The sequence below is a fragment of the Macaca nemestrina genome, chromosome 7 (assembly GCF_043159975.1).
Source record: "Macaca nemestrina isolate mMacNem1 chromosome 7, mMacNem.hap1, whole genome shotgun sequence".
In the NCBI taxonomy this organism is placed as follows: domain Eukaryota; kingdom Metazoa; phylum Chordata; class Mammalia; order Primates; family Cercopithecidae; genus Macaca; species Macaca nemestrina.
In genome coordinates, this window is record NC_092131.1 from 131,103,995 (window position 1) to 131,117,562 (window position 13,568).

General features: G+C 36.2%; 1 protein-coding gene across 2 annotated transcripts in view; it reads left to right on the forward strand.

Moving 5' to 3' along the window:
- LOC105487673 (uveal autoantigen with coiled-coil domains and ankyrin repeats) overlaps positions 1-13,568 on the forward strand; it is a 100,257-nt gene that overhangs the window by 46,791 nt on the left and 39,898 nt on the right. The window contains exons 1-2 of one of the 2 annotated variants that reach the window (XM_011751200.3): positions 9,438-10,359; positions 12,558-12,691. In XM_011751200.3, the coding sequence (XP_011749502.1) occupies positions 10,321-10,359; positions 12,558-12,691 (173 nt within the window). In that variant the 5' untranslated portion in view covers positions 9,438-10,320. Of the gene's footprint in view, positions 1-9,437; positions 10,360-12,557; positions 12,692-13,568 lie in introns of those variants that run through there. The other variant, XM_011751191.2, reaches the window with a different exon arrangement.

Genomic DNA, 13,568 nt, shown 5'->3' on the forward strand with positions numbered 1-13,568 from the left:
ACTGTGCAGGGATTTTTTTGGACTCCGTCAAAGAACTTTATATTTATCCTACAAGCAATAGAAAGCTACTGAAAGGATTTTAACTGAGGTGGGACAGGATATAGGGAAGTGGTGGTGGTGGTATGATTAGGTTTCCATTTTAGAAAAATTACTGACTGCAGTGTGGAGAACACAAGGAAAGGGGCTAGAATGAATGAGAACAAACCGTTTAGGAGATAAATGCAGCCATCCTGGTGAGGGATGGTACTAACTTGGAATAGGGTAATTTCAATGGACATGGAGATGAGCAGGTGGATTTCAGTAACATGGGGAGGTAAAATCAGCAGGATTTGGTGATGGGGACCAAGGAAAGGAAGGTGTCAAGATTAATACCTAGATTTCTGTCTATGCACAACCAGATGGATTCTGATGTCTTTGCTGTGTTAATGAAACCTGGAATAGGATCAGAATTCAGGAGGAAGAGCATGTTTTTGGTTTGGGACATGTAGGTGCTTTTAAAACACTCAAGAAGAATCATGAAGAAGGTACGTGGAGATATATACATATTCCTGGAACTTAGAGAAGCCTGGGTTGCGGATGTGTTTCTGAGTCATTTGCATGTAGATTTTAATTGATATGTATATCATGAATATAAAGTGCTTTGTAGAACATAAAAGGCCACAGGTTGCGTTTGTCATTTCCTAAATTTGTGGTGGTATTTCCAACCTGATTTTCTGCTTACCTTTTAATAGATAGGTTAGTCATCTTCTCTGTAGAACTTTTCTGACTTTCCCTCTTTTGAACTATTTCTGTATTGCACACATAATTATTGTGGTGGTGTTATACTATACTGTAATTGTTTTGTGCATGTTTATATACATGTCTGTCTGCCTTCTTATACTGTGAGATCAGTTGAAGAAAGTGACTGAGTTTAATTCCAGTCACCTGGTTGAGGCCGGGTGTCATGTCTATTTTCTTCCTCCGGGTATATCTAGCACCCTAAATGTGGGGCTTGGCACTATCAATTGATCATACATATTTGAATGTTGAGTGAAATATTTATATCCCTTTACACATAGGTGTTTAGTGATTATTTTGTTGCAATTTTTTTTTTTTTTTTTTTTAAGTAGAGTCGGGGTTTCTGGTTTCTGGCACACAACTGTTAAAACCCTTGGAATCTCCAGAGAGATAAGAGTGCCTTTGTATGCTAATGAGATGACTGGGAGCCCCTAGATAGTTTCAGAATGGGGACTGGTCTTCCAGAAAGACCAAGCCATGATTAGAGGGTTGGGACTTTCAGCCCACCCCAACCTCAGGGGTGGGGAAAGGGGCTGATGTTTGAGTTGATCACCAATGACCAGTGATGTAATCAGTCATGCCTATGTAATGTAGCCTCCATGAAAGCCCCAAAAGGACAGGGTTCAGAGAGCTTCCTGGTTGCTGAACATGTGGAGGCACCTGGAGGATGGTAAGCCAGGAGAGGGCAAGAAAGCCCTTCACTCCTTCCCACATTCTTTGCCTTTTGCATCTCTTCCATCTGCAAGCTTGGTAACATCCTTTACAATAAATGAGTAAGCATAGGTAAAGTATTTCCCTGAGTCCTGTGAGCTGCTCTAGCAAATTAATCATGGGTCATGGGAACCCTGATTTACAGGCAGTTGGTCAGAAGCACGGGTCACAAGCTGGGGCTTGCAATTGGCATCTGAAGGGTGGGAGTGACAGTCTTATGGGACTGAGTCTGTAGCTCTGTGTGATCTGACACTATCTCCAGGTAGCTAGTGTCAGAAATGAGTTAAATTGTAGGAGACTTAGATGGTGTGTGCTGGAGAACTGCTCCGTAAGTGGAGAAAACCTCTCTGCATTTGGCCACAGAAGTATTCTGTGGTGAGTGTGAGAGTTGGGAAAAGTTTAGTTTTTCCTATCTCATCGAGTGCGTATATGCAATTATAAATAAAAAGAGGGTCCATTGCTTTCGTCAGATTTATTTTTATTTATTTTTTGGAGACAGGGTCTTGCTCTAACAGACAGACTGGAATATAGTGGCACGAACTTGGCTCACTGCAGCTCCAACTTCCCAGGACCAGGTGATTCTCCCACCTCAGCCTCCCAAATAGTTGGGACTACAGGTGTGCGCCACCATGCCTAATTTTTTTGTATTTTTTGTAGAGATAGGGTTTCGTCATGTTGCCCAGACTGGTCTCAACTCCTGGGCTCAAGTGATCCCAAAGTGCTGGGATTTTAGGCGAGAGCCACCGCGCCCTGCCTCATTAGATTTTTAGAGGGATCCATGACACCAAAATTATTAAGATCTGTGAATTAGATACTTTTGTTCAGGATGACTCTTGGCTTTAAGCAGTTTTCTATCAAAGTTTTGCTATCATCCTATATAAATTACCTTTAGGCTAAAACTAGTCACCTAATCATTTTAGCTATGATTTGTTGACTAGCCATTAAACAGTATATTTCATATGGATTTGCATATATGTTAAAGTCTATTTGCATATAAATTTCTTAGGAGACTTTCTTAAATATTGAATAAATATTCAGTATTGGACTCATAGGCTTAAAGAAATGTTGTTTAGACTTTTTAACAGAAAAGAGTCTAGATGTAAAGTTTTTAATAATGGTTATTTCTGCATGGTGGAATTATGGGGTATATCGGTTTTCATTTATAAACTTAAATGTATTCTAGGCTTTCTACACAAAACATACATTACTTTTCAAATTAAAAATTTTATATATCTGGAAAAGTTATGAATTTCTAATTGATATTAATATGAGAGTCAATGTCAAAACTTTTAAGTGATTTTTTTATGTTGATGTAGAGTTTAAAGTTGTCCAGTTAGATCTACCTAGTGAAATAACTGATTTATGTTAAAATGTTTGTTCTCCAGAAACAACTATATTTGTCTTTTACCATAGATACTTTGGCTTGCTGCATTCTGAATAGGATGAACGTCTCTTTTTCAAACCAACATAATAACTGACTGTAGAAATTTACTTGTTATAATATATGGTAAACATTAGTACCCCTCAAAAAAATTACTACTTCCTTTTAGAAGGCTTTCATTTGATATTATGGCGCTTACCTTGTAAGTATATGACTGTGGACTCACTAAGATATGTTGAAATGTTAATTCTTTTGAAGCAGAGAGGTATCTTTTGTTAAAGGATTAGAGTGGAAAGGGTGTGCTGCTTTAGGAGCCACATTAATGACTCAGTGAAAGGCATTGGTGATAATGATGTATTGCAGTTTAAATATGTATACATCAGCTAATTTATTAATAGTGAATGAAATATACAGAAGTTGAGAGAATAGTTTATTATAATGAACTCCCATGAACCTGTAACTCAGCTTTAACAGTTATTAACCTGTGGCCAATCTTGTTTTATCTATACTCCCAAAGCCCTGATTGATTTTTAAAAAATTAGTATTTGTTAGTATTAATCATGAAATAGGCTGGCCGGGCATAGTGGCTCACACCTGTAATCCCAGCACTTTGGGAGGCTGAGGTGGGCAGATCAGTTGAGGTCAGCAGTTCAAGACTAGCCTGGCCAACGTGGCAAAATCCTGTCTCTACTAAAAATACAAAAATATTAGCCGGGTGTGGGTGGTGTGCACCTGTAATCCCAGTTACTCGGTAGGCTGAACCAGGAGAATAGCTTGAACCTGGGTGGTGGAGGTTGCAGGTTGCAGTGAGCTGGTATTGTGCCATTGCACTCCAGCCTGGGTGACAGAACAAACTCTGTCTCAAAAAAAAAGAAAATAAAAGAAAAACAGTCTTGAGAAATTACATTTATGTTTTTATTATTATTTTTAATTGTACTGAAAACACATAACATAAACATTTACTGTCAACCATTTTAAATTCATCTGTTGAGTATGTTCACATTGTTATGCAACTGATCTTTAGAACGTTATCTTGGAATATTGAAACTCTATACCCATTAAACAACAGCTCCCCATTTCTGCCCCTGTCACAGCCCTGATATCCACCATTGTTTTTTGTTTCTGTAAATTCGACAACTTTAGGTACCTCATGTAAGTAAATCTTACAGTATTTGTCTTTTTTTGACTCGCTAATTTCATTTAGCATAATGTTTTCAAGGTTCATCTATGTTGTAGCATGTGACAGGGTTTCCTTCTTTTTAAGGCTCAGTAGTAGCCTATTGTATGCATAAGCCACATTTTGTTTATCCATTCAACCATCAATGGACATTTGGATTATTTCCACTTCTTGGCTATTGTGAATAATGCTACTATAAATATGGATATGCAAATATCTCTAGGAGACCCTGCTTTCAACTCATTTGGATATATACCCAGAAGTAGAATGGCTGGATCATATGGTAGCTCTATTTATAATTTTTTGAGGAATCACCATATGCGTTCCATCGTAGTTGCACTATTTTACAGTCCCCACAGTGCACAAGGGTTCTAATTTCTACACATTCTTGCTAACACTTGTTCTTTTCTTATTCCTTTTTTTGGGATGTTAGCATTCCTGAGTGTGAGGTTATATCTCACTGTGGTTTTGATTTGTTTTTCTCTAATGATTAGTGACATTGAACATCTTCTTATGCTTATTGGCTATTCATATATTATCTTTGTAGAAATCTTTATTCAAGTCCTTTGCCCATTTTTAAATCTTTGTTGTTGTTGAGTCATAGTAATTTAAAAATGTAATTTATGTATTAGCCCCTTATTAGATATATGATTTGCAGATATTTCTGTGTGTTCTGTAGGTTGCCTTTTTATTGTGTTGATTGTTTCTTTTGCTGCACAGAAGTTTGATACAGTTTCATTGGTCTAGTTTTGCTTTTGTAGCTGAGCTTTTGGTGTCACATGCAGGAAATCATTGCCAAATCCAATTTATGAAGTTTTCTCCTGTGTTTTCTTCTAGGAGTTTTACAGTTTTGGGTCTTATGTTTAGGTCTTCAATCAATTTTGAGTCATTTTTTGCATCTGGTGTAAGCTAAAGGTGCAACTTTATTCTTTTGCATGTGGATATCCAGTTTTCCCAACACTGTTGAGGAGGTTTTTCTTTCTCCATTGAGTGCTCTTGGCACCTTGTTGAAGATCATTTGACTGTTACATGAGGGTTTATCTGTGGGCTGTTTACTTTATTCCACTGTCTATATGTCTGACTTTATGCCACTTTGACACTGTTTTGATTACTATAGTTTCATAATAAGCTTTGGAATCAGGAAGTATGAGGTTTCCAACATTCTTCTTCCTTTTCAAGACTGCCTATTTGAGGTCCCTTGAGATTCCATATGAATGTTAGGATTTATTTTTCTATTTCTGCAAAAAATGCCATTGGGATTTTGGTAGGGATTGCACTGATCTCTGGATTGCCTTGGGTGGTATTGACATCTTAATGGTATTAAGTTTTCCAAACCTGTGAACCTGGGATGTCTTTAAATTTATTTGTCACTTTTTAATTTCAAAAATGTTTTGTCATTTTCAGTGTACGAATTTTTCACCTAATTGACTAGGCTTATTCCTAAGTATTTTTTTATTTTTGATGCTATTGTAAATGGAATTGTTTAATTTTGTTTTGGATTGTTCATTGTTATTATATAGAAATGCAACTGGTTTTTGTGTGCTCTTTCCCACACCTTTGCTGAATTTATTCTGACAGGTTTTTGTTTTGTTTGTGTGTATGAGTGTGTATCTATAATCTTTAGAGTTTTTTTTACAAGTAAGATCCTGTCATTTGAGAACAGAGATGATTTCAACTTCTTCCTTTCTGGTTTGGATGTCTTTTATTTCTTTTTCCTGCCTAATTTCTCTGAGTAAGACTTCCAATTCTATGCTAAATAGAAATGGCCAGAGCAGCATCTTTGTCTTCTGCCTGATCTTAGAGGAAAAGCTTTCAGTTTTCCATAGTTGAGTATAAGGTTAGCAGTGGGCTTTTCATATATGGTCTTTATTGTGTTGAGGCAGTTTCCGTCTAGTCCCAGTTTTTTGGGTATTTTTACCATGAAAGGATGTTGAGTCTTGTCAAATGCTTTTTCTTTATCAACTTATATGATCATTGTGATTTTTGTCCTTTATTCTGTTAAGGTGGTATATTACAATGAATTTCATATATTGAAACGTCCTTGCATTCCAGGAATAAAGATTATACACTTGATCATGGTGTATAATCTATTAAATGTGCTATTAGATTAGGTTTGCCCTCTGATTGTTTTGATTATTTTTGAAGCAAATACCAGGCATCTTATTACTTGATTCATTTGATCTAAAAATATTTCAGTATGTATTTTTAAAACATGGGGATTTTCAGAAATAATTAGAAGATTATCACATCAGAAATCTCAGTTTACTGAGATTTCTTTAATGCCATCCAATGTCCAGTCAGTAGTCGTATTTTCTCAATTGTTTTATTTTTATAGATACAGTTTGTTTAATCAGGGTACTTAAGTTCTGTGACTTACGATTGCTTTGTAGGTTTCTGAAGTCACTTTCAATTTATAGGTTAAATTCTGTCTTTTTAATCTTGCTGTATTTTGTTTAAGAAGCCATGGTTTACTCGATGGTAGATCTTTCTGATTGCATTGTGTGATGCAATCTTTGTGATATAGTTTATTATATTTCTCTGTCCCCTGTATTTCTTGTAAATTGTTACTTCTAGGGGTTTGGTTGGATTTTTATTATCGTATTTTATTTTATTTTTTTTGAGACAGAGTTTCGCTCTTGTTGCCCAAGTTTGGGTGCAATGGCGCGATATCAGCTCACTGCAATCTCCATGTCCTGTGTTCAAGCGATTCTCCTGCCTCAGCCTCTGGAGTAGCTAGGATTACAGGCATGCACCACCATGCCTGGCTACTTTTATATTTTTAGTATAGACGAGGTTCCTCCATGTTGGTCAGGCTGGGCTCGAACTCCTGACCTCAGGTGATCCGCCTCTTGGCCTCTCAAAGTTCTGGGATTACAGACGTGAGCCACTGCACCCGGCCACTTCTTTATTAATTTTTTAAAGAGTGTTTTTCTGATTAGTAATGTTAAAGCAAACTAAATATGGCCTGAGAAGGACTCTGTACTTCTATATTTGAGTCCTTGCAGATGAACTATAATCTAACTTAATCGGTAGGCAAGATTGAAAACCTAATTTAGGAGTATGTGCCTGTAACAATAGCTGAGTCTTGGCCAATCCCAGCAGCCACATACTTCAACCACTCATACACTGCTGAGTGTTCAGACTGTATTCAAATACGACAAACACCAACCTGTAACCAGTCCAGCTATTTCTGTACCTCCCTTCTGATTTCTATACATCACTTCCCTTTTTAATCTATAAATTTGTTCTGACCACAGGGTATCCCTGGGGTCTCTCTGAATCTGCTGTGATTCTATGGGCTACCTGATTTCTGAATTGTTCATTGCTCAATTAAACTCCTTTAAATTTAATTCAGCTGAAGTTTTTCTTTTAACAGTAACACTGACCAGGAGCTGGAGCACTTGTGACTATCGCCAGTGCCTACCATTTTTGGGCATAAACATCTACCATGCATGGTGCTGAGATCATTCATATCTATTAGCTATTTGATTTTACACATATAGGTTCTCTATTGTTATCCTTGCTTTGTAGTTAAGGGCACTGATGCCTAGAAAGTGTAAATAAATTATCCCACTGGTATACAGCAGGTAGGTAGCAGAGCTGGACTCTGAACCCAGGTTTGCCTGACTTTTGAGTCAGGCAAAGTTCTGAAGAATGCGTGTTTTAACTAAAATGCTTTTTGAGGAGTTCAGTGGGATTTGTAGACTGGTAAAGAAAGACTTGCAGTGTGGGATGTGCAGGAGTAAGTGTGAAGAAGGATCTTTTATTGACCATGAGCAGTAGGATCTGTTTGCTCAGTTGCAATCAACTGAACCACTCATGGGCTAACTGCCCTCACCTCAGGTCAATAGATATTTGTTATCTGAATGTGGATAGTTTACTGGGAAACAATGTTGCTGGTAAATGTGTGTTACAGATCTAGCCTATTTAACAATTTAGTCCAAGAGGAAAAAGGATTCATGAAGCAGATGTGGATTCTGGTCCTTAAGATGGGTGAGAATCTAGTGACTGGCTACCAAATTACTTATTGAAAAATTAGTTTTACAGTTTCAAACCAGACACAGAAGAAACCTTAGATATAGTCAAATTAGAGGGGAGCTGAGGAGACAGACAGTACGCTAATAAACAGATAAACATCTGATATAATGGCAGATACTGATGAGCTCCCTGCAGAAAAGTAAAACAGGGCACAAGGATAAAGAGTGGTGGGGTAGAGTGGGACCGGGGGCCATTTAGATGCAGAGGTCTGAGAAGCCCTCTCTAAGGAAGTAACATTGGAGAAGAACCTGAAAGTAGGGGAGGGAAGAACCTTATAGGTACAGGGGACAGCAAAGGTGGGAATTTGCCTAGGGCTCTTGGGAAATAGCTATGAAGGAAGGTGTGAGAGCAGGCACAGAAGATTACACCACAAAGGCTAGGGAGGTGGCAGACAGCTCAGGACGTCCATAATACTAGGACACACAATTCTATCTCCTGAGTGTGGGCAGCTCCTTATATGGCTTTAGTTATTTGTTCCTGTTTTCCATCTTCCTTTGCCTTTGCTGTCCTATTTCTAGAAAGAATGTGCTTGCTTTGTTACCCAAAGGACAGGGTCTGAGTTCTATCACAGATTTCCTCAGAAGAACGTGACACAGACTGGGCGGAGTCTCTGGGTTTAGCCAAATGAATCCATTGTGATATCTCGTGGTTTGGGGGAAAAAAACAATCATTGTTTCAAAAATAAGATATGGTATATGACCCTTATATATTTTATAATTAGAATATGGGCCTAATGTTTTAAATTTAGTAGGAAACGAATTTCTTGTGGAAGTACATAGCAGAATTTTTAACTGGCAGCATGATCTGTAATATAGCAGCTCCCTCCTTCCTGTAAACACTTGTGTTGGAATGTTTTGCATTCCCATGAAACAATTTTCCCAAATGTGTCTTTTTAGAGGAAGTGTAAATTATTCTCATGCTATTGTGGTAATGAGAACATGGTTTTAAAAAAACCAAAAAACAAAAAACACCACCACTAACAACCACAAAAAAACCACCCTGAACTTGCACTGGCCTTGGTAATGTAAGAAATGTTGATACAAGTATGCTATCATAGAGAATGCAGAGAAGTTACCTGGTTTGTCCCCAAATGGAGATTTTTTTTAATAGTCTAGCTCGTTGTCTAATGTGTATTTGCCTCCTTTAGTGTTTAACCAGTTTTTTTTTTTTTTTTTAATCCAGTGAATCCAGGTAATTTGACTTTCCACTGATAAAATATTTACTTGTCATATTAGGCAGGGTGCTAAACTTGGAAATTAAAAGTACTGAGTTAAATTTAAAATTTGTTGAAAAGTATTCATCATGATGTATTCTATTTAATGTTTTGGCAGTGCCTCTGGCTCTTCTCATTTAACATGCTGGGAGACAGACTGGCAGCAGTTGTAAGTTGAAACCTGGTTGTATGCAGAATGAGACTGATAGGGGTACAAAATAAAATGGAGAAAATTTGAAAGTGTTACTGTGTGTTTCCTTAAATTAAAATGTGACACGTTTGCTTAAAATAGAGTTTGTCAGGGCTATTATAACTTCATGTTAGATGATCCTAAGACTGAAACTGGTTTTAAATATTTTTCTGAGGAATAACCAAATTTGTCTCTTAAAATGTTGTCATTATGTCACACAATTTGTTTTTATATAATAAGCATGTTTTACAATATGTTTGAGTCATTTTCCCCAGTAGACCTGAAATTTATTACTCAGAGGAAAAGCATGCATTTACAATATATTCTTAGCTGCTCCTTTCTATCATTCAGCTGTCAAGTCCTATGGAATCTAAAATAGAACTCAACCAATGGGAGACGGGCTCCACACTGTTTACTGGACAATTCGGATGTGGACAGTTTTATCATGCACTGCAGCGTCTGTGTTGCAGTGTTGAGGCAGCAGGATGCAGAGCGCTGTTCAAGTTTTCCAGTGGGGTCCCTCAAAGGGACAACTTTGAAAGATAGCTAGCTTCTAAAAAATAAGAAATAGACAGTTACTGTACCTGACTTGGGGCTGCTCTTAATCAAGTGCTGCATTGCAAGGAAGATAATATTCAAGCGTTATGAAGGCGGAGAAGGATCCTGAAGACGAAGAAAATATCGTTAGAGATCCAAGCTAAGTGTAGCACAGTATGTGAGGGACTGAGTCACTTGTCAGGAGTTTGTCTGAGGGTTTGCTTTGTGAGCTTACAGAGATTTGTAACTTAATGCAAAGTAGTTTGCCATTAGCAACAAGAAACTAAATCCTGTCTATGATGAACTGTTGGTTTTCTTGTGCTCCTAAGAACAGAGTAGGTATCCCAGTAGTCTAGTGTAACAAAAGATTCTTGGTTAGGCTTTCTGAACTGTGTTCTTTTAAAATTCACTACTGTTTTATTAATTTGGTTTGCTTTATTTTTTTCTTCTTGATTTAGTTGATTAGCAGATTGGGGTTAGTAATAGAAAACAAAAGTTCTTTCTCTGGGTTTAAAAAGCACATGATAAAATCTTAATAATTGTACAGTGTTACTGTTAACTGACAGTGAATCGCAGCTGAAAATGGTACTTGGTATAGAACTGAAAGTCATATGATAATGTGAGACTTTAATCACATTTAATTATCTTTAAAGAAAGCCTTATTTTTGAATTTTTACAACTTTTTGGTGATTTAAATGGCTCTTTTTTCCACCAGCAAGTTTACTTGGAAATAAACTTGAGATTATTTTAATTGTAAGGGTAGACTAATCAAATCTAGAACAAGCATTTGTGTGTTAAGTGTGATTTAATCCTTTAGACATTTGAAAATACAATGTCTTGTAAGCTTATGTTCACTAGCACTCCCCAAATTGGAGTCAGTAAACTGTTTTGTTTTTGTTTTAAAGCTTAAGAAAGGTGATACGTAAAATGTAGCTTAGATATGGAGCCCATAGGTAGGGTTATTCTATAAGTTGGCAGTTTAAACTTTTGAAGTTAGGAGGAAGGGGGTTCATCACCAAATTTAACTAATTTAGAGACAATTCTAAAATCTGTGTAGGTACTTGAACCAGGTTCCATTAAAATATTAAATTACAGGAGTAAGTTAAAATTTTAATGTATTTGTCTTTTTTCATAATCATTCTCTACATCAAGTATTTAATTTTACATTACTTGTTTAACAAGAAAATTAGTGATGGTGATTTTTTTTACTTTTCTTTTTTGGTTTATAGGGAATAGTAGATATAAAATTATCATATTGATCAAACATTTAGAGGATATACAGGTGATTCAGTTTTTTTCTCAGAGATTTGTTAGGGTATTTGTGGCCATAGGATTTGTTTTGTAAGTTAAGTGAAAAATACCCAGATCTTTTTTTGTTCTAGAAATAATACTAGATTTAGCACAGAATTTACTAGTAAATTGGTATAATATTTTAAAAGGCTAAAATATCAACTGTTTAACATGTATTTTAGTTCTATGTTCTGACATTTATGCTTATTGAGAAAAGATCTAGGTTATTGGCTTCAGAATACCTTGAATGTATTTTTGCTTATCAAAGTTAGAGATAACCTTGATATGATTAAAATGTATGTTATATGAGACATCCTCCTTAAAACCCTCACCTTTAATCTTCTAAATACACATACACAGAATTTTTATTAAAATTAAAAATCTATTTTTTATAAAAACAATACATATGGAATGTAAAAAGGGAGAAAATGAAAGTAAGCTGTGATCTTAGTATTTTCAGATGTTAAGCAGTTAATACTTTAGAGTCTGTCATTTTTAGCTTTTTCTATGTAAAAGTTTTATTTTATTCTAATATATAAACATAATGAATTGCTTTCTGTATAGAATATGTGTGTGTATATTTAATTTGCCTCCATAAATATATTTCCAACAGTACTTTTTAAATAAATGTCTGTGTTGGGGGGGGGGTAGTTTCTTAAAATGTATGTAGAATTCCACTGCATCTAAGAGTCCTAGGAGATATGTAACCAGAGCCAAATCTGAAAGTGTGATTTGAAATCTGAAAGGGTGTGGGAAAACTACACTGATTTTGGAACTATAAAAGTCATGGTTGGGCTTGAACACTTAAGACATTTACTGTCTCTGGGGCCTTGGCTTTTCTTATCTGCTAAATGGAGATGATAATTTTAGTTTACTAGGGTTGATTGGGACCTTAGTGCCTGGTACAGGGTAGGTGTTCAGTAGTTACTGATTTTCTTTTTTGCCTCAAAGGCAAAGAGAACTGGGCAGAGAACAAAAGAAACATGCTTTCCCTCAAAAGTATAATTTTAAATGTTTCTTGTATATCTTGTGTCTTGTATATCTTGTTTAAGATACACAGATTTTATAACTCTGCTCTCCTAATGAAGTTAGCACAGAAGGGAGAAGGAAATTTGGAATGCAATTGGAAAATAAGTTATGTATTATGCAGTACTGCTTTCTTTTCTCTTTTTTTTCCTTTCTTTAGGAAATCTTAACTAATGTAGTATGCCATATTTACTTTTTTTTTTTTTCATTTTTGTAGCATGCAGCAGATTGGAATAAATATGATGACCGATTGATGAAAGCAGCAGAAAGGGGGGATGTAGAAAAAGTGTCCTCAATCCTTGCTAAAAAGGGGGTCAATCCAGGCAAACTAGATGTGGAAGGCAGATCTGCGTAAGTATTATTGATGATAAAAGCGTGTCTGAAGGGAATTGTCTTGGGATACAAATGAAACTTGTGAATTGTAGTTATCAACTTATTAAGAAATTCTGCCAAAACCTGCACTATAAAATCTTTCAAACAAACTAATAATTGTTCTCAATTTAAAAGATTTCCAGTCTAGAGAGAGAACACCAGAATACTATCCAGTGGTCTAGAATTGTTTAGACCCGGTGGCAAACCACAGCCTATGGTTATTTGGTGCATTTTCATTATAAGCCTTTTTGTATTCCTTATCATATTTGCTCTTTGAAGCAGCCTGATAAAAGAAGTGGGAAAAAGTTTACGGAGGTTAAATAATTTGGTCTCATTTCAGGTAAAGTCACAGAGCTGGAATGCGAACCCAAGCTTTGTGTCTTTGAAGAGTTCTGTAAATTACACTCTTTTCTCCCAACCCCCAATCCATTTTTATACTTGGATAATTCACTTAAATGAGAATGCTTAGAGCAGAAAGGAGGCAGAATAACTAGTGTGGGTTAGGGAGATACAGGTAATAATCCCACCCTTTTGTTTTTTTGTTATTTTGTTACTGAGGGGAACTGCTGGCTTGTATATATGCTTATGAACCTTGTGTCTGTCTTCTCCCCCTCGTCTCAAATCTTCATTATTTCCTTTCTTGTTGTGGGTGGGGAGCAGTTGGGTTAAAGGGTAGATCTGGTGTCTGTTATGACCCTCTATACTTATAGCATTTAAAACCTTATCTAGGAACCCTTCCAAAGTTAGAGGTGAAAAGTCTCATTTCCTAAAAATTCTTCTCAGTCTTATACTTGCATGAATTTATTCAGAAAATTATAACTGGAAACCAGATACTAAATATAGAAATGAATATTAG